The 21,443-nt window shown below is 37.8% G+C and overlaps 1 protein-coding gene across 1 annotated transcript in view; it reads left to right on the forward strand.

Annotated features, from left to right (window-relative positions):
- PSMA8 (proteasome 20S subunit alpha 8) overlaps nt 1-20,956 on the forward strand; it is a 50,630-nt gene extending 29,674 nt beyond the window's left edge. Inside the window, exons 3-7 of the mRNA XM_025931219.2 lie at nt 4,952-5,076; nt 7,673-7,795; nt 16,428-16,547; nt 16,661-16,723; nt 20,495-20,956. Of these exons, the coding sequence (XP_025787004.1) occupies nt 4,952-5,076; nt 7,673-7,795; nt 16,428-16,547; nt 16,661-16,723; nt 20,495-20,587 (524 nt within the window). The 3' untranslated portion in view covers nt 20,588-20,956. The remainder of the gene's footprint in view (nt 1-4,951; nt 5,077-7,672; nt 7,796-16,427; nt 16,548-16,660; nt 16,724-20,494) is intronic.
- The last annotated feature ends 487 nt before the right edge of the window (nt 20,957-21,443 follow it).

Consider the following 21,443-nt stretch of genomic DNA (forward strand, 5'->3'; position numbering starts at 1 on the left):
AAATTTTTTACTCTACTTCATTTTCTTTATTTCGTTCTATTTTATTATAAGTTTTTTAATTTTTAATTTTTTTCTTTTTTCGTTTCTTTTCCTTTTTAATCTATCAAGCTTTTTCAGTAAGCAGACCAAAGCACACCTATGATCTAGCTTCCTTTATTTGATTTTTTTTGTTTTTAATTTTTTAATTTAATTTTTTTTAATTTTTTTCTTCCTCTAAAATGGCAAAATGAAGGAATTCACCCCAAAAGAAAGAACAGGAAGAAATGACAGCCAGGGGCTTAACACAGATATAAGCAAGATGTCTGAACTAGAATTTAGAACCACGATAATAAGAATACTAGCTGGGGTTGAAAAAAGCATAGAATCCCTTTCTGTGGAAATAAAAGAAATAAAATCTAGTCAGGATGAAATTAAAAATGCTGTAACCGAGATGCAATCTTAAATGGATGCAACGATGGCAAGAATGGATGAAGCACAGCAAGGAATCAGTGATTTAGACGATCAGATTTATAGACAATAATGAAGCAGAAAAAAAGGGGGAAACAAAGGCAAAAGGTCATGATTATAAGACTTAGAGAACTCAGTGACTTATTAAAAAGGAATAACACTGAATCATAGGTGTCCCAGAAGATGAAGAGAGAGAAAAAGGGGCAGAATCTGGTTTATGTGTGAGCAAATTATAGCAGAAAACTTTCCTAAGCTGGGAAGGACATAGACCTCAAAGTCCAAGAAGTACAGAGAGCTCCCATTAGATTCAACCAAAACTGACCATCACTAAGGCATCTCATAGTCAAATTCACAAACTACACAGACAAGGAAAGAATTGTGAAAGCAGCAAGGGGAAAAAGTCAACCTATAAGGGAAGACAGATCAGGTTTGCAGCAGACCTATCCACAAAAACTTGGCAGGCCAGAAAGGAGTGGCAGGATATATTCAATGTGCTGAATCGGAAAAATATGCAGCCAAGAATTTTTTATCCAGCCAGGCTGTCATTCAAAAATAGAGATAAAGAGTTTCCCACAAATAAAAACTAAAGTTCATGACTGCTAAACCAGCCTTGCAAGAAATTTTAATGGGGACTCTTTGAGTGGAGAAAAGACAAAAAACAAAAAAGACCAAAAGCAACAAAGACTAGAAAGGACCAGAGAACATCGTCAGAAACCCCAACACTACAGGCAACACAATGGCACTAAATTCATATCTTTCAGTACACACTGTAAATGTCAATGGACTAAACACTCCAATCAAAAGACATAGAGTATCAGAATGGATAAGAAAACAAGACCCATCTATATTCTGCTTACAAGATACTCATTTTAGACCCAAAGACACTGACAGATTGAAAGTAAGGGGGTGGAAAACCATCTATCATGCTAATGGTCATCAAAAGAAAGCTGGAATAGGCATATCTAGGAATAAACCTAACCAAAGAGGTGAAAAATGTATACACTGAAAACTATAGAAAACTTATAAAATAAATTGAAGAAGACACAAAAAAATGGAAAAACATTCCATGCTCCTGGATTGGAAGAACAAATATTGTTAAAATGTCTATACTACCCAAAGCAATCTACATATTCAATGTAATCCTTATCAAAATAACACCATCATTCTTCACAGAGCTAGAACACACAATCCTAAAAATTTGTATGGAACCAGAAAAGACCCCAAATAGCCAAAGCAATCCTGAAAAAGAAAACCAAACAAAACTGTAGTCATCAAGACAGTATGGTACTGGCACAACAACAGACATATACGTCAATGGAACAGAATAGAGAACCCAGAAATGGACCTACAACCATATAGCCAACTAATCTTTGACAAAGCAGGAAAGAATATCCAATGTAAAAAAGACAGTCTCTTCAGCAAATGGTATTAGGAAAACTGGGCAGCGACAAGCAGAAGAATGAACCTGGACCACTTTCTTACACCAAACACAAAAATAAACTCAAAATGGATGAAAGACCTAAACATAAGACAGGAAGCCATCAAAATCCTAGAGGAGAGGGGCGCCTGGGTGGCTCAGTTAATCATCTGACTTTGGCTCAGGTCATGATCTCACCATTTGTGGGTTTGAGCCCTGTGTAGGGCTCTATGCTGACAGCTCAGAGCCTGGAGCCTGCTTTGGATTCTATATCTCCCTCTGTGTCTGCTCTCCTTCCCTGCTCACACTCTCTCTCTCAAAAATAAACATTAAAAAAATTTTTTTTTTTTAATCCTGAGGAGAAAACATGCAACAACCTCTTTGACCTGGGCCACAGCAACTTCTTACTTGACATGTCTCCAAAAGTAAGGGAAACAAAAGCAAAAATGAACTATTGGGACCTCATTCAGATAAAAACTTCCTGCATAGCAAAGGAAACAAATCAACAAAACTAAAAGGCAACCGACAGAATTGGAGAAGATATTTGCAAATGACATATCAGTTAAAGGATCAGTATCCAAAATCTGTGAAGAACTTATCAAACTCAACATCCAAAAAACTTATCAAACTCAGCATCCAAAAAACATTAATCCAGTGAAGAAATGGTCAAAAGACATGAATAGACACTTCAAAGAAGACATTCAGATTGCTAACAGACACATGAAAAGATGCTCAACATCACTCATCATCAAGGAAATACAAATCAAAATCACAATGAGGGGGTGCTATGGTGGCTCAGTTGGTTAAGCATCTGACTTTGGCTCAGGTCATGATCTCCTGGTTCGTGGATTCAAGCCCCGTGTCAGGGTCTGTGCTGACAGCTCAGAGCCTGGCGCCTGCTTTGGAATCTGTGTCTTCCTCTCTCCCTGCCCCTCCCCGCTCATGTGCGTGTGCGCTCTCTCTCTCTCTCTCAAAAATAAACGTTTTTAAAAATTAAATAAATAAAGCCACAATGAGATACCACTCACACTTGTCAGAATGGCTAAAATTAACAACTTCAGAAACAACAAATGTTGGCAAGGATGCAGAGAAAGAACCACCCTTTTGCACTGCTGGTGGGAATGCAAACTGATGTAGCCACTCTGGGAAATAGTATGGAGGTTCCTCAAAAAGTTAAAAATAGAACTACCCTATGACCCAGCAATTGCACTACTAGGTGTCTATCCAAAGCATACAAAAATGCTGATTCAAAGGGGCACGTGCACCCCAGTGTTTGTAGCAGCACTATTAACCATAGCCAAAGTATGGAAAGAGCCAAAATGTCCATCAACTGATGAATGGATAAAGAAGAAGTGGTGTATATTTATACACGATGGAATATTACTCAACAATCAAGAAGAATGAAATCTTGCCATTTGCAACAACGTGGATGGAACTAGATTATATTATGCTAAGAGAAATAAGTCAGAGAAAGACAAATATATGATTTCACTCATGTAATTTAAGAAACAAAACAGATGAACATAAGGGAAGGAAGGCAAAACTATTATGAAAACACAGATAAACTATAAGAGACTCTTAAATACAGAGAACAAACTGAGCATTGCTAGCGCAGTGTTGGGTGGGGGGGAAGGGCTACAGGGGTGAGGGGCATTAAGGAGGATATCACATTGTTGGGATGAGCGCTGGGTGTTATATGTAAGTGATGAATCACTAAATTCTACTCCTAAAATTATTATTACACTATATGTTAACTAATTTGGATTTAAATTTTTAAAAATAATAAATGAATGAATGAATGAAATGTTTGCAACTGTTGCATTTAAGTTTTAGGTCAGTTTTTTATAGAAACATTTTATTTCCTTATAAAGTATTGAGAATCAATTACATGATGTTTTGGTATAGCAAAAGGAAGACAGTGTTTTCTTTTTCTGTTTTAAAATTCTTGATTTTCAAACCCTTAATTTTAGACAAAAAGCTGAGAAGTGGTATGTCACAGTTATACTGAATGCATTTTGAAGGCAATGGATAGATTTTTGATAATGAAGTAATATTGTTTTCATAAGGAGAAATCCAGCTTACTTCATAATTTAGGTAATAAGTATATTGATTTTGGAACCAGGATAAACCCTCAGCCTTTGATCAGTCTGCCACTGATATCTTCTCCAAAAATAGGTTTTAAAAAACCACAGGGGCACCTAGGTGGCTTGGCTGGTTAAGTATCTGACTCTTGACTTCAGCTCAGGACATGATCTCATGGTTCATGTGATCTAGCCCCAGGTCCGGCTCTGCACTGACAACGTGGAGCCTGCTTGTTTTCATTTCATTTCAATTCTCTCTTTCTAAATAAATAAACTTAAACATTTTTAAAAACTATAACTACAGAGATTTTTAGAAAATGGTTAGTAAAACCTAATAACCAGCTCAGCTACTGTGAATTAAACCATTTTGATCTTTGAGAAATAGTTTACTTAATGCTAGTGTCTAACTACTATTCTTTAAAACTATTTTCTTGGGGTACCTGGGTGGCTTAGTCAATTAAGTGCTTGACACTTGGTTTTGGCTCCGGTCATGGTCTCATGATTCGTGAGTTCAAGCCCCACATCAGGCTCCATGCTGATGGTGTGGAGCCTGCTTGGGATTCTCTCTCTCTCCCTCTCTCTCTGCCCCTCCCCTGCTCACTCTCTCATTCTCTCTCAAAATAAATAAATAAATTTTAAAAAGTTAAAAATAAACCATTTTCTTTAAAAAGTAAATAAGGGGTGCCTGGGTAACTAAGACAGTTAAGCATCCGATTCCTGATATTGGCTCAGGTCATGATCTCTTGGTCATGGGATGAAGCCCCATGTCGGGCCCATGCTGAATCAAAATAAATAAGATTTTTTTTGAAAGCAAACAAGAATGAATCAGTTTAAGTGTTGAATGTCAGACAAGTGATACTCTATTTTACAAGAATTACAAATTGTTTATAATGGACATATATTGATAAAAATGGACATTACAAGAAAGATTTCATAGTAGTTTTAAAAAAAACCTTTTGATAAGAAAAAAGCCATTTTTTAAATAACGCATTGCCTACTTTTATAGGACTGACTGCTGATGCTAGAGTGGTAATAAACAGAGCCCGTGTGGAGTGTCAGAGTCATAAGCTTACAGTTGAGGATCCAGTAACTGTAGAATATATAACTCGCTTCATAGCAACCTTGAAGCAGGTAAGCCAGTATTCCGACATTTCTTCAGGCTTTCTTCTTTTGCATCATTATGGTTCCTGTCATGGGAATACTATAAGCACTCCAGTCATTTAATCCATTAAATCTACTAAACTCCTTACTCCTCCTCACATTTACTTCATTTAATCCATTAAATCTACTAAACTCCTTATTCCTTCTCACATTTACTTCATATTCACACTCTTATTCCAGTGGACTGGATTGATTTGATCGTTAGAAACCTCAGTCACTATCAATTCTGGGAATTCTATTAAAATTTAAAAGAGCAATAAATCTCATATTTTAAGAGGATTTCTGTACTTCTCGTGATACAGTAACGAAAACCTTTTTCTTTTCTTTTAAGTTTACTAAAGAAATACCCATGATTCTTTCACCTGCAAACCTAAACAAAACTGATCATGTTTGAATTTGACTTCTGAATCCATACATAGATACACAGGTTGACATTACATATAATCACGATGTATATAAGTATTCTCTTACTCTCATTTTATGTGCCCTTTATGTATGCCAGCATAGTCCTTATGCATACTTACCATTCTTACTAACTGTGTAATACTGTTTCCAGTTGCTCACTGGAAATTATTTAGATTGTTTCCAGTTTCTTTCCCTTTCTCATTCCCTTTCTCAATTTAGTACTTTAATAGCATTACTCTATCTTTGTCATAGCTTTTAGTTTTCTTTTTTGAATTATATTGTTAAATTAATTTTCAGTATGAGATTACTAGATTAGAGATTGTAATTGGTTTTAAGACTCTTGTTATATGTAGCTAAATTGCTTGGTAAAAAGATTGAACCAATTTTTATTGTGCAACCAGCAATGCATAAATGTATCCCTGAAGGATCATCAGCCTTGGGTTTCCATTTTTCTTTTATTTCGCAAATAAGTATAACATAGTACTGTAATAGTTGTTTTAATTTGTATTTTATAATTAGTAGTGAGGTTGATTTTTTTCCCACATGTTCATTTGCTATTTTCATTTCTTCTAGTGTAAACTATCTTTCCTTTTGACAGGCACTCTTGGTGGTTAAGAATGCGCCTCCAGGAGCACATTGGGGGTTTGAATCCTGGCTTTGCTACTTTCTAGTTAATGCCATGAGCACACTATTTAGTCTGTTTTTTTGTAATTTTCTTCTTTATGGAATAAACATTACAATAATACCTAGTTCGTTGAGCTGCATTGTGAATTAAATGATTAATACATCTAAAGCATTTAGAATATTTTCTGGCATGGATTTTGTCATTGTCCATGTAGAGATTTCTTTATAGACTATATATTCTAGATACTAAACTTTTAGACTATATACTTATAAAAAATTACCCTATTTTGTTTTTTTTTTAATTCATGTCTCAAGGAAGTCCAACATTTTTATATTTTTCTACTTTATTTTGGCTTGGTTTTCTCAGTCGTTAAAAAGGTACCCACTAAAAAACAAGATGTAGAGCATTGTATATACAAGGTTCCCAATTGTGGCTTTAGTTTTTCTTCTAGATATATAAAGGCTATACACAGAACATTTAATATACATTGTAAACCTGTAATAGTGGGGTTGCTACTGGGAAGGGGCCTGGGGCTGTGAGACAAAAGAGATCTTTTATGTACTCCTTTTGTACTTTTAAATTATTTTAAACCTGTGCAAGTACTACTTTTTCATTAAAAAAAAAAACAAAACATGGTTGTTTAAGCAAATAAGAGGGTCTCTCCTCTGAGGTATATTTACAAAACATTTACTTTATACCTCTGTGTGAACTAGGAATATTAAGAAATACAGGAGAATAAAGACACAAACCCTTCTCATTAAGAGTTTATTTATATTTGTAGCACAACTATTTGCATTCAAAATTTGAAGTGGCTAATAAAAATATATAATAATAAAATGAAAAAAAAGGTGTGGACTTGAGCTTTCTGTCAGGGCTGCCCTGTGCACGACTTCTAGGGGCACCAGTCTCAGAATTAGTGGGAATTCCACTCTCAGGAAGTTCCTGGCACAATTGGTTTCCAGTGCCCTGTTGTCTGGGAGGGAAAAAAAATGCTTTTTCTTCCAGAGAGATAGAGGTTTCCTTGTTTGGGAATTGAAAGAAATCTCTTAGTTGGGTTTTCGGTTGAGATAACTTAGTATAGAGTGAACAGAATATCCTTGATAATAGTATCAAGTAAAAGTAGCGATTATAATAGTGACAACTGTAATATCTCTCAGAGTAAACCCCAAGGACTTCCTTCCAAAGCACAGCTCACTAAAATCAGCTTTACTAGGTGGAAACCAAAATGGTGTGACATATACAGTTCTCTGCTATATTAACAAGATTATAGTCTAGTTATGTTACCAAAAAGCATATAAAGCAATGAGAAAATAGTTTTAAGACCATATATAAGCACTTTTAATTATTTAATTTTACATACTGTATGCATTAATTTCATTAAAATTTCATCATGGATTGAAGTTACTCCAGAAGAAGTCAGAAAGAGGATCTTAAAGAAATACAGAATACTATTAGAATTTCTTAGTTGGTAAGTAATAGTGCTGTTCTTTGTATGGCCTCATAGAAAAAGTAGTTGAAAAACACTTTATTTTTCAGAAATATACACAAAGCAATGGGCGAAGACCTTTTGGCATTTCTGCCTTAATTGTAGGTTTTGATGATGATGGTATCCCAAGATTATATCAGACTGATCCCTCTGGTACTTACCATGCTTGGAAGGTAAGTCATGAATTTGTTAATATAGTTTAGAAGTTAAGTAAATGTATTCACAGTAAAGTTTTATCGTTTTCAGGGACATGACAAAAATTATGTTGCATTAAAATATTTTTCTTAATTTTTTTAAGGTTTATTCATTTCTCAGAGAGAGAGCATGAGTGGGGGAGGGGCAGAGAGAGAGGGAGACACACAGAATCTGAAACAGGCTCCAGGCTCTGAGCTGTCCGCACAGAGCCTGACTCTGGGCCTGAACTCACGGACCACAAGATCATGACCTGAACCGAAGTCGGACGCTTAACCAGGCGCCCCTTGTTGCATTAAAATACTGATGGTGGTACAAACTTTATGTAACCACTTAGCTAGTCAGCAACTACGATGGTTTTTGATGGATAGAGAAACACTTTGTTTTATTAATCACAAGGTCTTTTCCTTTTGAAAAGATGTGACAAACCTAAGCATATATAAATGGCCAAATAAAAGATATATCCAGTTGCTGTTAACACACAATTGAATGAGCATTTAAGCCCCATAGTGAAGTATTTAATGCATCCTTTATTCGAGACTTAGAGTACCCCAAACTATGAATCGGTTTGGGGTACAATTTATATGGCAGTACATTACAATTTTCTCCACATAATTCTTGGAATATAGTTTGTTTTCTGGATAAGTTGTCATTCCTGTTTCAGTACCTAAATACTGACTTTGCTTAATGGTACATTCAAATCTAATACAAAAGTCCAGGGCCTAGGGAAACTAGTGACAGTTTCCAGAAATAAGTTTTTGTATATTCTCATATATAAATATAGAAGTACCCCATAAAATCTAAATAGTTTTTTATATTATTAAAGTTTAAACACCCAAGCTTTAAATAATTTCGTGAGGGCACCTGGGTGGCTCAGTCAGTTAAGCATCTGATTCTTTTTAAAAAAAATTTTTTTTTTTAACATTTATTTATTTTTGGGACAGAGAGAGACAGAGCACGAACGGGGGAGGGGCAGAGAGAGAGGGAGACACAGAATTGGAAACAGGCTCCAGGCTCTGAGCCATCAGCCCAGAGCCCGACGCGGGGCTCGAACTCACGGACCGCGAGATCGTGACCTGGCTAAAGTCGGATGCTTAACCGACTGCGCCACCCAGGCGCCCCAGCATCTGATTCTTGATTTTGGCTCAGGTCATGATCTCATGGTTCATGAGATAGAGTCCCACATTGGGCTCTGCACTGACAGCATGGAGCCTGCTTGGGATTCTTTCTCTCCCTCACTGCCCCTCCCCTACTCACACACACTTGCACACTCTCTCTCTCTCTCAAATAAATAAGCTTAAAAAAATTTCATGAAGAGTTTATTTTACTGTTATTAAAAGTCAAATAGGGCACCTGGGTGGCTTAGTCGTTAAGTATCTGACTTCGGCTCAGGTCATGATCTCACAGTTCACGAGTTCAAGTCCCATATCAGGTGAGCTCACGCCCTGCTTCGGGTAAACACGAGCCCCATTTCAACTGAGCCTCGCTTTTCTCTCTCTCTCTCTCTCCCATCCCCTCCCTCTCTCTCTGCCCCTCCTGGGATTCTCTCTCTCTGTTTCTCTGCCCTTTGCTCACTTGTGCACACACTCTCTCTAAAAAAAATAATAATAATTAAATTAAAATTAAATATAAAAATAAAAGCCAAATAAATTAATGGGGAAATATTACCTTGGTCTTTATGTTTGTATTAACTAAAGGAGTTTTTTGGGCTAATCACACTCATTGTTTTATAAACCAATTAACCAGGCCAGTAAAACAGTGGATTATATTCTTGCCACAAAGATCTGAATATTTGTGTAAGCTACACACCTTCTTTTAAGTTACCTGGACAAACTAATTGGTAATCAGAAACTGTGAATTTACCTGCTGCAAATACCAGACTTTTTTCTGCCAATTTAAGAAATCTTTTACATGTACTAGATTTCTTATGTTTCCCAAATCTATACTTTCAACAAGTTATTATAGCCTTTCTCAAAATATTTTGAAGTCTGCCATCTTCTGTTTGTATTAATTATTACATCTCATTTCAATATCATAATAATTTCCAAGTTTACATAATTTTTCATTTTAATCTGTTTGCTCCCTAGGGTCATACAGAGAAGCACTTTTATTGCAAAGTCAACTAGTTAGGAAAATTATGGACTTTTTTTTAATTTGAGGGATTTCATTTATCATTAGGTCTGAAACTATGCTTTGCCGTGGTGTGTGAAGAACATGTAGTAGAGGTGGAGGGTGTGAACAGGTGTGTGCATACACCTGCACACATGTATACCCCATAACCATTTTACTGATTTCACACATTGTACTTTCTTGTAGGATTTTGGTTGAAATCAAATGCAACTTAAAAAAATGATAACAAAAAAACATTTGGAAACTTTTTCATTTTACATATTTGGTAAGTGAGACTCAGGAGTCAAGTGATTTTTTTAAAAAGCCACACACTAGTTAATGACAAAACTGTCATTAGAACTTAGGGTCTTCTGCCTTATTAGTACAGTGTTCCTTCCACTACATCATGCTTAGGCCAAATGATTCTTTATGTGTGTTATATAAATTCTGATATCCAGTCTTGAAAGGTAGAATAAAATCTTCTGGCTTTATTTCTGTTTTGGGCAAACTATATATAGCACTTTAGCCATGAGATCAGGTGGGGTTTTTTTGTTTTTTTCATTTCTATGGTTTGTTTTTTACCAAGTAGCCTGATAAAGTGATACAGTGGGCTGTTGAGGACATGGCTGTGGTACCATGTGGAGCCAACACTTTCACAGTGCTAGGATGTAGTTTTTTACAAGGCGCAGAGAGAGGACGCATGAAATGAATTATGGAAATGGGAAGTTAAAAATATAAACTCTGGCCACCTGACCTGTTGCAGAAATGAGAACAGAAATAACTGTTACCAGCACTTTGGTCGGTTTGTTGAGGTTCTTTATCTGGCATGTTAACACAGACTTTTGTTTTTTTTTTTTATTTATTTTTTTTTTTAAATTTTTTTTTTTTCAACGTTTATTTATTTTTGGGACAGAGAGAGACAGAGCATGAACGGGGGAGGGGCAGAGAGAGAGGGAGACACAGAATTGGAAACAGGCTCCAGGCTCTGAGCCATCAGCCCAGAGCCCGACGCGGGGCTCGAACTCACGGAGCGCGAGATCGTGACCTGGCTGAAGTCGGACGCTTAACCGACTGCGCCACCCAGGCGCCCCAGACTTTTGTTTTTTTAAGATTATGGTCCATTAGTGATCCTGCCTTAATGGATTATAGAGCCTTGAGTTAACTTTTTTCGCTTTATATGGGAATAATAAGAGAGATCTCCAGAAAATCCCTTGAGTACAAGACATCTCCCTGGTCCCATTGTATAATAGTAACTTTATTTCCCTTGATAATCAGAATAAATCATACCATCCTCACAGTAACCCATTATTTGCCTACTGGTTCAACGGCATGAGGAGTCCAAAATTGCCAAGTGGAAGTCTCAGCTTCTAGTTCAGTGAAATTATTGTTATATCCCCTAGTAGAACATTGCCTCTTCTCCCTCCCCTACCACGCTGCCAACTTGGGAACTAGGACCTTTAAACTAAAACAACCTGGAGTGCCTGGGTGGCTCAGTCAGTTAAGCAGCCGACTTTGGCTCAGGTCATGATCTCACACTCCGTGAGTTTGAACCCCGTGTCAGGCTCTGTGCTGACAGCTCGGAGCCTGGAGCCTGTTTCAGATTCTGTGCCTCCTTCTCTCTCTGACCCTCCCCTGTTCATGCTCTGTCTGTCTCTGTCTCAAAAATAAATAAACATTAAAAAAAAATTTTTTTAAATAAACTGAAACAACCTTAGAAGCAAAAATTTTATTAGTGGGATATCAGGGGTTTAATGAGACATCTATCCCTTGACTCCTAGATTTGTGGCTATGATCCTGTTTCCAGGCACACAAGAGGATCTTGTCGAACATAAACCTGGCTTCAGAAGATGCTGCCCGCCCCCGCCCCACACACACACCCCTGGTGCTATAACTGAGTCTTCAGTTGGCTATTCCCTATTTTTACTAGGCTGGCTTCTTTAGGAATCCAGAACATAAGAGCAGTGAATCCTATGGGCACAAGTATATTCTCTCAGTTCCTCCTTGGTCACCAGCAGTGTTTTGTAGGATACCATCATGGTGAAGAAAACATTCAGGAAGTTCACAGAAGGTGAGGCATTTGTTACAAGAAATAAAACTCCTATCCGGAGTAAGTTTCTCTTCCAATAAAGGCATATAGCTGCCCCTTCCATGACAGAAGAGTCTTAAGAAATCAGTTAGCTGTGTAGTTCTGGCAGTATCCAGATCAGTGGAAACACCCTTTTTGAAATATTTTTCTTCTTCTTTATGTTTTCATATTGCAGAAAATATTATTTTTACTTGGAGTAATGGGTTCTGGGGTTTGGCACATTACATTAAATTATATTAATCAGAAATCCTCCTGCAACCACATAGAATACTAGAATGGTCATTAACATGTTTTTAATGCATAGCTGAACTTACAAAAAGGACAAAATCCTAAGGGGCCAGAAATAAAGAAGAAATTGAGTACCAGAGCAATAATCCTGTGAGTTGAAGATACCTCTGTGCCAGGGATATTGTAGTGTAGGATTCCCAAAGATAATTCACTATCAAAAGTTACAAAGTAAAATACATAAAGAGTCCATCATTTAACAAATATTCCCTCTAGCGGTTCCTGGGGGTCTCAATCGGTTAAGTGTCTGACTGTTGATTTGGGCTCATAGTATGATCTCACAGTTCATGAGATCAAGCCCCACATTGGGTTCTACATTAACAGTGCAGAACCTGCTTAGGATTGTCTCTCTCCCTCTCTCTCTGCCCCTCCATCACTCACATGCATGCTCACACTCTCTAAAAAAAAAAAAAAAAACTTAAAAAATATTCCATCTATAAATATTTGAATTGCATATCAAATATTGTTCTAGGTTGTGGGGATACAGAGATAACAAAAATATGTACTGATGGTATGCATGTAACATAAATCCTTTGGGGAAAAAGAACAGGTTGGGAGGAGAGAATGTGATTGGTAGGTAAGGTAGTCAGGGAAAGCACCTTTGAAAAAGCGATATGTGAACAGAGGCCTGAAGAAAGTAAAGGAGCGAGCCAGGTAGTTATCTCTGTGGTATTCCAAACAGGAACCAATAAGGCAGCAGTATGTTCCATATCTGTGAGACATCAAGCTGTATGCAGAGCATATGACTGTGCTGTGGTGACTGCAGAAAGTTAGTGATGAAGGATGAAGTAAGAAGCAGGAGGGGACTGATCTTACAGGGTCAAAAAGGCCATTGTAGAACTTGCATATTAAATAGGGTGATGTAGAGAGCCATTTGATTTTTTTGCATAATAGAATAACATGATCTGACTTTTATATTTTTAAAGTATCTGTGTGGCTGCTGTATTGAAATAGACTGTATAGTAAGATCGAAGCAGGCAAACAAGTTAGAAGGCTATGTCCAATAATAATCTAGGTTAGGGGCATTGGACCAGTGGAAGATGGGGAAGGAGCCAGCATAGTCTGTAAAGGAAGAGTACCCAGAGAGTGGCATCCTGGATCACAAGTGAAAACACCATTCCAAGAAGAGTTGATCAGCTGAGTCAGTGCCACTGAGTCAGATGAAAAGTGAAATGACTGGATTTGGCAACGGGCAGGTCATTGGTGACCTTGACAGGAACTTCTCATAGTGACGAGAGACTGATTAGAGTGGACTTAAAAGAAAGGGAGAAAGTTCCAAGAGTCATCAAGCTTTCATACATTCCGTATGAGACCACACAAAGGATAACATTGTTCTGTTACTCATCAGCTAAGAAATTCTAATAGTAAATAAAGTATTGCTGCCAAAATGACCTTGTTTATCAATTTTTATTCTGTGTATCTTTAAGATATACCAAGATACATCTGCAAGGTATTGTTTTGGCTCTTAACAACAGGGATGTGATGATTCTTAACACATAAGGGTTTATTTTTCTCATATACTTAGAAGTTTGAGGATAGATGGTCACTGGTATTTGTCTCTTTTATTATCATAGTCTTTGCCCATGCTCTCAAAGTGGCTGCTAGATCTCCAGCCAACCTGTCTGCATTCCAGGTACCAAAGGTTTCTAGAAATTCCACCCATTTATTTCCACTTATCTATTCCTACTGGTAGCTGGGGCTAGGAAATCCTACTTTTCAGCAGGCACATTGCCTAGAGTTCTGTCACAAAGGAAGAATGGATATTGGCATTGGCTGCTAATGATCTTTGCTATAGAAATCATCATTAATCATTACAGGCAGGAAAAAATACTGCAAGACTATCAGAGTCTTCTGAAGTGGGCTGGGGGAGGGGTGGGTGATGGGTTGGGAGAAAGGGTGGGGACTTGAGCATGGCAAGAAGATCTTAAGAAACCAGTCAAGTAGATAAGAATTAAAGAATTTTGGGGGCGCCTGGGTGGCTCAGTCGGTTAAGCGTCCGACTTCGGCTCAGGTCATGATCTCACAGTCCGTGAGTTCGAGCCCCGCGTCGGGCTCTGGGCTGATGGCTCAGAGCCTGGAGCCTGTTTCAGATTCTGTGTCTCCCTCTCTCTCTGCCCCTCCCCTATTCATGCTCTGTCTCTCTCTGTCTCAAAAATAAATAAACAGTAAAAAAAAAAAATTAAAAATAAATAAAAAAAGTAAAATAAAGAATTAAAGAATTTTTATATTAGCAATTAGGAGAATTGGACAGGAAAGTCACCAGGAATTTATAAGGTGACCTTTAAGGGCTCAGTGAGGTTTTTTGGATAAACCACTACCTTATGTTCTTCCTCTCATAGCAACACCTAGTTACCCCCCCAAAACTAGTAGCTAATAATACTCCAAAGTCATACCAGTCTTTACCTTTGATCTTAGTGAAATTTCAAAGCCACAAGATTCAATTTAAAATTTCACAACTATTTATTTTAGTCCTCTGAAATATAAAGGCATAGAAAAAGTTCTGTGAAATAAAAATGATCTTCTGCTAACAGGAACAATACACTGTCAGGCAGTACAAAAGGTAGGCTTTCATGCTCACTTCCTAAAATCTCTTTTGAGATCTCTTTCTTATAATCAAAACTAACCATAACCACTTAGAACTAAGACTTTCCCTCATTCACTGCCAGTATCCTTCATTGAAAGGATGGACTTTTCTGCTGGTTCCTCTCACTCTCTAAAATCATCAAAGCGAAGGGTCAGGTGGCAGCACAGTGTATAAAGTTCAGAGCTTGTCTGAACTTCAAGAAGACTTCAAGAAGTCTGTCACTTCAGACTACTTGGTTTCAAAGCTCAGCTCTTCTATTTACCCGGTCTTCCGAGATCTTGGGTAAAATTACTTAAGGCACTGGTTCACAAATTGGGGTGATTTTGTACCCACTGAGAGACATTTGGCAATGTCTAGAGACCTGTTTGGTTGTCACAACTGGGATGGGGGATGTTACTGGCACCTAGTGGGTAGAGGCTGCTACACATCCTACAATGCACAGGGCAGCACCCAAGCAAAGAATTATCCAACTCAAAATGTTAATCGTGCTGAGGATGAGAAAGCTCGTTTTGACACTTCCAACCTCCCATTTCTTCATTTGTGAATTGGGGTTAGTAATTATTTAATTGTTTTTGTGATGGTTGAATGAGATAATCCATGCAAAATGCTCAGCATAGTGCCTGGCACGTAAGTGCTCTGTTAATATGAACTACTGTTATCATCCTCATTATCATCACTAATACTCATCTAGATATTTATTTTTTTTATAATTTTTTTTTTACCGTTTATTTATTTTTGAGACAGAGAGAGACAGAGAATGAATGGGGGAGGGTCAGAGAGAGAGGGAGACACAGAATCCGAAACAGGCTCCAGGCTCTGAGCTGTCAGCCCAGAGCCCGACGCGGGGCTCAAACTCACGGACCGCGAGATCATGACCTGAGCCGAAGTCGGACGCTTAACTGACTGAGCCACCCAGGCGCCCCTCTTCTAGATATTTAGACTGAACTAAATATACATATTACGCGTGGCCATGCAGCCAGGGCAATCGTTCACCTCTTTCCTTCATCTGAAGAAAATTTCAAAGGAACAAAGAAAAATGGGGAATGGAACAGAAGAATCTTCTCTCATTTACAGAATCAAAGATAATGAATCAGTAATTAGGTGACCATTCTATTCTAAGTTCTAAGAAAATGGTACGCATGGTCCTATTCATATAAACAGTTTCTTCTTCATGCCAATGTCCTTTTTTCCTTTTTTCTTTCTTCCTTTTGTACTGTATTACAAAGTTATATACCTCCTTTCCTCTCTACCTCTTTTGGAATTTCAACTGTTTCAATCTTTTCTGGTTATCAAGGAGTTGGAAGCCATTAAAGTAGTAGAAAGCATTGACCAGGACAAGTCAGTGGTATGTTTGAAGATGAGTCATACCACCATTCAGATTATTCATGTAGTAACAAAATGAGCTGCTGAAATGTTAGCTAATTTTTCAAAACTACAATTTTCACGTAGTAATTACACTAAGAAATGTGGTAGTAAACTCTACACTTCACTGAGTAACCATAAATTCATTCATACTGTAATGATATTAATAATTATCTTATTTTTCAAGGCAAATGCAATAGGCCGAAGTGCTAAAACTGTCCGAGAATTTCTAGAAAAGAATTACACAGAAGATGCTATAGCAAACGACAATGAAGCTATCAAATTAGCAATAAGAGCTTTGCTAGAAGTAAGTGATCTAATAAAGCATATTCAGGAAAACATGTTTTTTTCCTTTATCTATTTGCTTCAAAAAGTAAAATTTGCTGAAGTAATTCTACTATTGTGCTTATTCTACATTAGGTTGTCCAGTCTGGTGGAAAAAACGTTGAACTTGCTATAATAAGAAGAAACCAGCCTTTGAAGGTAAGTCATTAACCAAAGAGGAAAAAACATATGTAGTATAAAGTAATTTGACAACAGTTGAATCTTGTCAAAATGTTGACGCCTGTGAATCTTCATTAAATGCCTGAAAACTCCATTAGCATCCACTGGCAACATGATGACTTCTGTTTTGTTTCTGTAGCCTAATGTTCACTAATTCGCATGTGCTTATTGTGAGCACTTACCTTTGTGAAGACTTAGAGGTGCTGAGATCTGTATGTAGTCCTACCCCATTTAGTATGTATTCTTCTAGGCAGGAACCCCTACTGAGCCAGTCATATATGGGGTTGGTATAGAACATTGCCTATGGATATTTATTCCCAGCACCATAAACAAGCACACCTCGGAGATGCTGAGGATTCAGTTCCAACCACTGCCATAAAGCCAGTATTGCAGGGCCACCTGGTTGGCTCAGTTGGTTGGGCATCCGACTGTTGATTTCAGCTCAGGTGGTGATGTCACAGTTGTGAGACTGAGCCTCGAGTCAGGCTCTGTGCCATGGACGTGGAGTCTGCTTGAGATTTTCTCTCTCCCTCGACCCTCCCCGACTCTTGCACGTACACACACATTCTCTAAAAAAAAAAAAAAAAAAAAAAAAGAGAAAGAAAAAAAAAAGCCAATATTGCCACAAAACAAGTCAAATGAATTTTTTGGTTTCCCAATGCATGTAAAAGTTATATTTACACTATACTGTAGTCTCTTTAAGTGTGCATTTTGTCTAAAAAAACAAAAACAATGTACCTAATTAAAAAATACAATGCTGCGGTGCCTGGGTGGCTCAGTTGGTTGAGCATTAGACTTCGGCTCAGGTCATGATCTCGCAGTTCATGAGTTCAAGCCCCGCATTGGGCTTGCTGCTGTCAGCATGGAGCCCACTTCAGATCGTCTGTTCCCTGCCTCCTACCCCTCCCCTGCATGCTCTCTCTTTCAAAAATTGAATGTTAAAAAATTACAGTGCTAAAAAATGTGAGCCAATATTTGAGCTTTCAGTGAGTCATAATTTCTGATTACAGATCACCATAACAAATATAATAGTAATGAAAAAATTTGAAACCTGAGAATTACCAAAATGTGACACAGACACAAAGTGAGCAAATACTGTTGGAGAAGTGGTGTCAATAAACTTGCTTGATGGAGGGTTGCCGCACACCTTCAATTTGTAAAAAATGCAGGGGTGTCTGGCTGGCTTGGTTGGTCGAGCATGTGACTCTTGATCTTGGGGTTGTGAATTTAAGCCCCACGTTGGATGTAGAGCTTACTTAAAAGAAATTAAAACCCCAACAATTTATTAAAAATGTAGTATTTGCGATGCACAATAAAACAAGGTATTCTGTAGAAAGCAGTTATTCTTCCTGTCTTTTTAGATCTTCTGAAAATCAAGATATGCTTCCAGCCAGTGTCATTCAGCTACCGTTAGTATAGCTGTTGGCCCTCCAGGCTTCTAACGTAATATTATCCTTCATTATGTCAGAAACCCTCTACTCCTCTTAATTGTCTACTGGTTTTTATCTATTGTCTCTCCTTTTCAGTTAGAAGTGCCTTGAGCCTCTGTGAGACATAAATTTTAATACCTGGTGTGACAACCTTTCCGTATTTCTTTGAGGCAAGTCTGTACCTTTTGTTAACCATTATGGGTTAAAACTGCAGAGGCACAAAATAAATTGTCCAGAGTATTGTGATGGAGGACTCACTGGCTAAAGAACATTTGAAATTCAGTTCACCACTGTTCCTTAGGTAGAACTGTACACGGTACAGTTTGCCAGCTCTCTAGCCGAGAGTGTAAAAAGCACGTCAAGCATGGGAAACCATATGAAAAGTATACTAAGAAGGATTATTTTACATATACTTTCTGTTTTGAAGGAAGTATTTCAAGGGGATACAGTATTAAAGTCAGCATTGGGTGGAGCAGTGGGCCTTTTGTTTTTTGAGTTGTGTTGTTGTTGTTTGTTCTGACACAACATTCGCACCTCGTACCGGTCGTCAGCCAGAAGACGGGGAGGTGAGGATACGGCAGCGGCAAAGCTTCAATGACTAAGAGAAATGGGGAAATGGGTGGAGGTCCTGCCTCTGCACGGCCCCCAAAAATAACCACGGTGCTGAGATGGAGTGTAGAGATGGGAACCGGGCCGTGCTGTCATCCCTGCTGTCCAGGGTCTCAGGACAGATGCACCAACAGCACAAGGACACAAAAGCACTGAGGCCAGACTCGCCTCTCCAGCTCCATCACGTACATGTCTGCCAACACGGATAGACACACCCAGGCATGCATATATTTTTACTTAGGAGTGCTAGGATGGTGCACTGGCAGCAAAGTTACACCGCCTCTCCACACGCTGTTTCACGATACGCTGTGTAACACACAGGGCATGTGCTTTGGAATTGGATAGACCTGGGTTTAAGTTTAGAGTTACAGAGACCTAAGTTCCAGCACACTGATATATTTAGTAGTGTGACCTTGAGCGAGTTGCTCCCCTCTTTACTTTTCAATACAATAAAATTGATTTGTATAAAATAAAAGCTGTTTTTGCTTTACACTGTAGTGAGGGAGCTGTAAACACAGCAGTGTAAGTTACCTTCTCCCTGCTGCTTTGGCTATTCTCGTGGCTGGTAAAACAGGCCAACTCTATTAGAGAGTCAGACAGTGGAGTGGAGAGGAGGGGGGGGTTCGGCAATGAGTTACTTGCCCATAAACAGAATGAGTCTGCATTTAAATGTTTTCAGAGTTATAGTCATATATATGATATGTAATGCAATATAACATTCTGCCCTTCTTTCTTTTTTAACACAATGATAGTGGAAATGTCATGGAGTTAAGTTTTGTCCATATTTGTTATAAATATGTTGCTTACATACATATTATATATTTGAAGATATAAAGTTAAAGTTTAAATAGAAAATATAAATACCCATTTCAGGTGAGCACAAGCCCCCACTTTGGGTGAGCTTGAGCTCCACTTTGGTTGACCATGAGCCCTGTTGTGGCTTTAAAAAAAAACCAAAAAACACAGGCTCCATTTCAGGTGATCCCTGCCTCTCTCTCCCTCTCTGTCTCTCTCCCTCTCTGTCTCCCTCTCTCTCTGCCTCTCTCCCTCTCTCTTGCATCTCTCTCTGTCCCTCACTCACTTGCACTGTCTAAGAAAGAAAGAAAGAAAGAAAGAAAGAAAGAAAGAAAGAAAGAGAAACAGAAAGAGTAAATATAAATGTATAAGGGCACCTGCTGGGTGGGTCAAGTCGTTAAGCATCTGACCCTTGACTTTGGCTCAGGTTATGATCTCATGGTTTGTGAGTTTGAGCCCCACATCAGGCTCTGCCTAACAGTTTGGAGCCTGCTTGAGATTCTCTTTCTCTCTCTCTCTGCACCTCCCTCTCTCTCTCTTTCTCTCTCTCAAAAATAAATAAATAAACACTTCAAAAAATAAGATATAAATGTTTTTTTTTTTTTTTTAAATTTTTTTTTCAATGTTTATTTATTTTTGGGACAGAGAGAGACAGAGCATGAACGGGGGAGGGGCAGAGAGAGAGGGAGATACAGAATCGGAAACAGGCTCCAGGCTCTGAGCCATCAGCCCAGAGCCCGACGCGGGGCTCGAACTCACGGACCGCAAGATCATGACCTGGCTGAAGTCGGACGCTTAACCGACTGCGCCACCCAGGCGCCCCAAGATATAAATGTATAAAATATAATTTATATTGGAAATATTTAGAAATTACTGGTGTAATTGAAATTTGCTTTTAAATTTTTTTTCTTTTCAGATGTTTAGTGCCAAAGAAATTGAATTACAAGTAGCTGAAATAGAAAAGGAAAAGGAAGAAGCAGAGAAGAAAAAATCCAAGAAGACTACCTAATTCTTAGGATGAACATTAGGAGCCTTTAATGTTTTGTTTTACTCCTTGGAATTACTTAGTGAAGTTTTAAAGGAAATAAGTTGGTTTGCAGCATTCCATTGAATAGTTATATGCTGTTTTGAGAATGCCACATCTGTGGCTGTCTTCAGACTGTTACATAGACAGACTTACCTTAGTATGAAGATATTCTTTGAAAAGAAATTTCAGTAATTGTTGAAAGCAGTCATAATTCCATATAAGCCTGAGCCTTATTTATGCAAACCTAAGAAAAAACTTTAATTTTTAAGAATTAATAATTTGTTGATGTTTGAGTATTGACTATCAGGTAAATAGATAGCTATTTCAAAATAAACTGAATACTGAGTCATACTTCACGAATGATAAAAACAACTTTGTGTTGGTAAATTGCCAAAATTTTGTCAGAGCCTTCTTCATTTTTAAACATTTTATCATATTTATTTTACCTTTGTCATTTTATAAGTTGCAGTACATTATTTTTTTCCACAGAACAAGTATTAAAGACCTAATCTAGATAGGCAGTTAAAGTGTGGTAGGAGCTTATAAGAGCATCTGAATGAGGTACTATATATAGGAAAACAAGGAGAGAAATGGATACATATAAAATTCTTAGTTTCAGTTTTTATTTTATCTTAGTGTCCAGTATGTTAGGTTTGTTACATGTTCCATCAGCCATCTGAGTGCTTACTATGTGCTTGGCCTTGAGCTAGGCTTATTAGGAGTAATAAAAAAATATAAAAAGTGATCCCTGTCCACAGAGGGCCCACAAAAAAAATGTGCTTAATTCCTGTATGAGGTTATATTTTTGAAGACAAAAGATATTAATAGGCATAAAAAC

The sequence above is a fragment of the Puma concolor genome, chromosome D3 (genome assembly GCF_028749965.1).
Source record: "Puma concolor isolate L17-30 chromosome D3, mPumCon1.1.hap2, whole genome shotgun sequence".
In the NCBI taxonomy this organism is placed as follows: domain Eukaryota; kingdom Metazoa; phylum Chordata; class Mammalia; order Carnivora; family Felidae; genus Puma; species Puma concolor.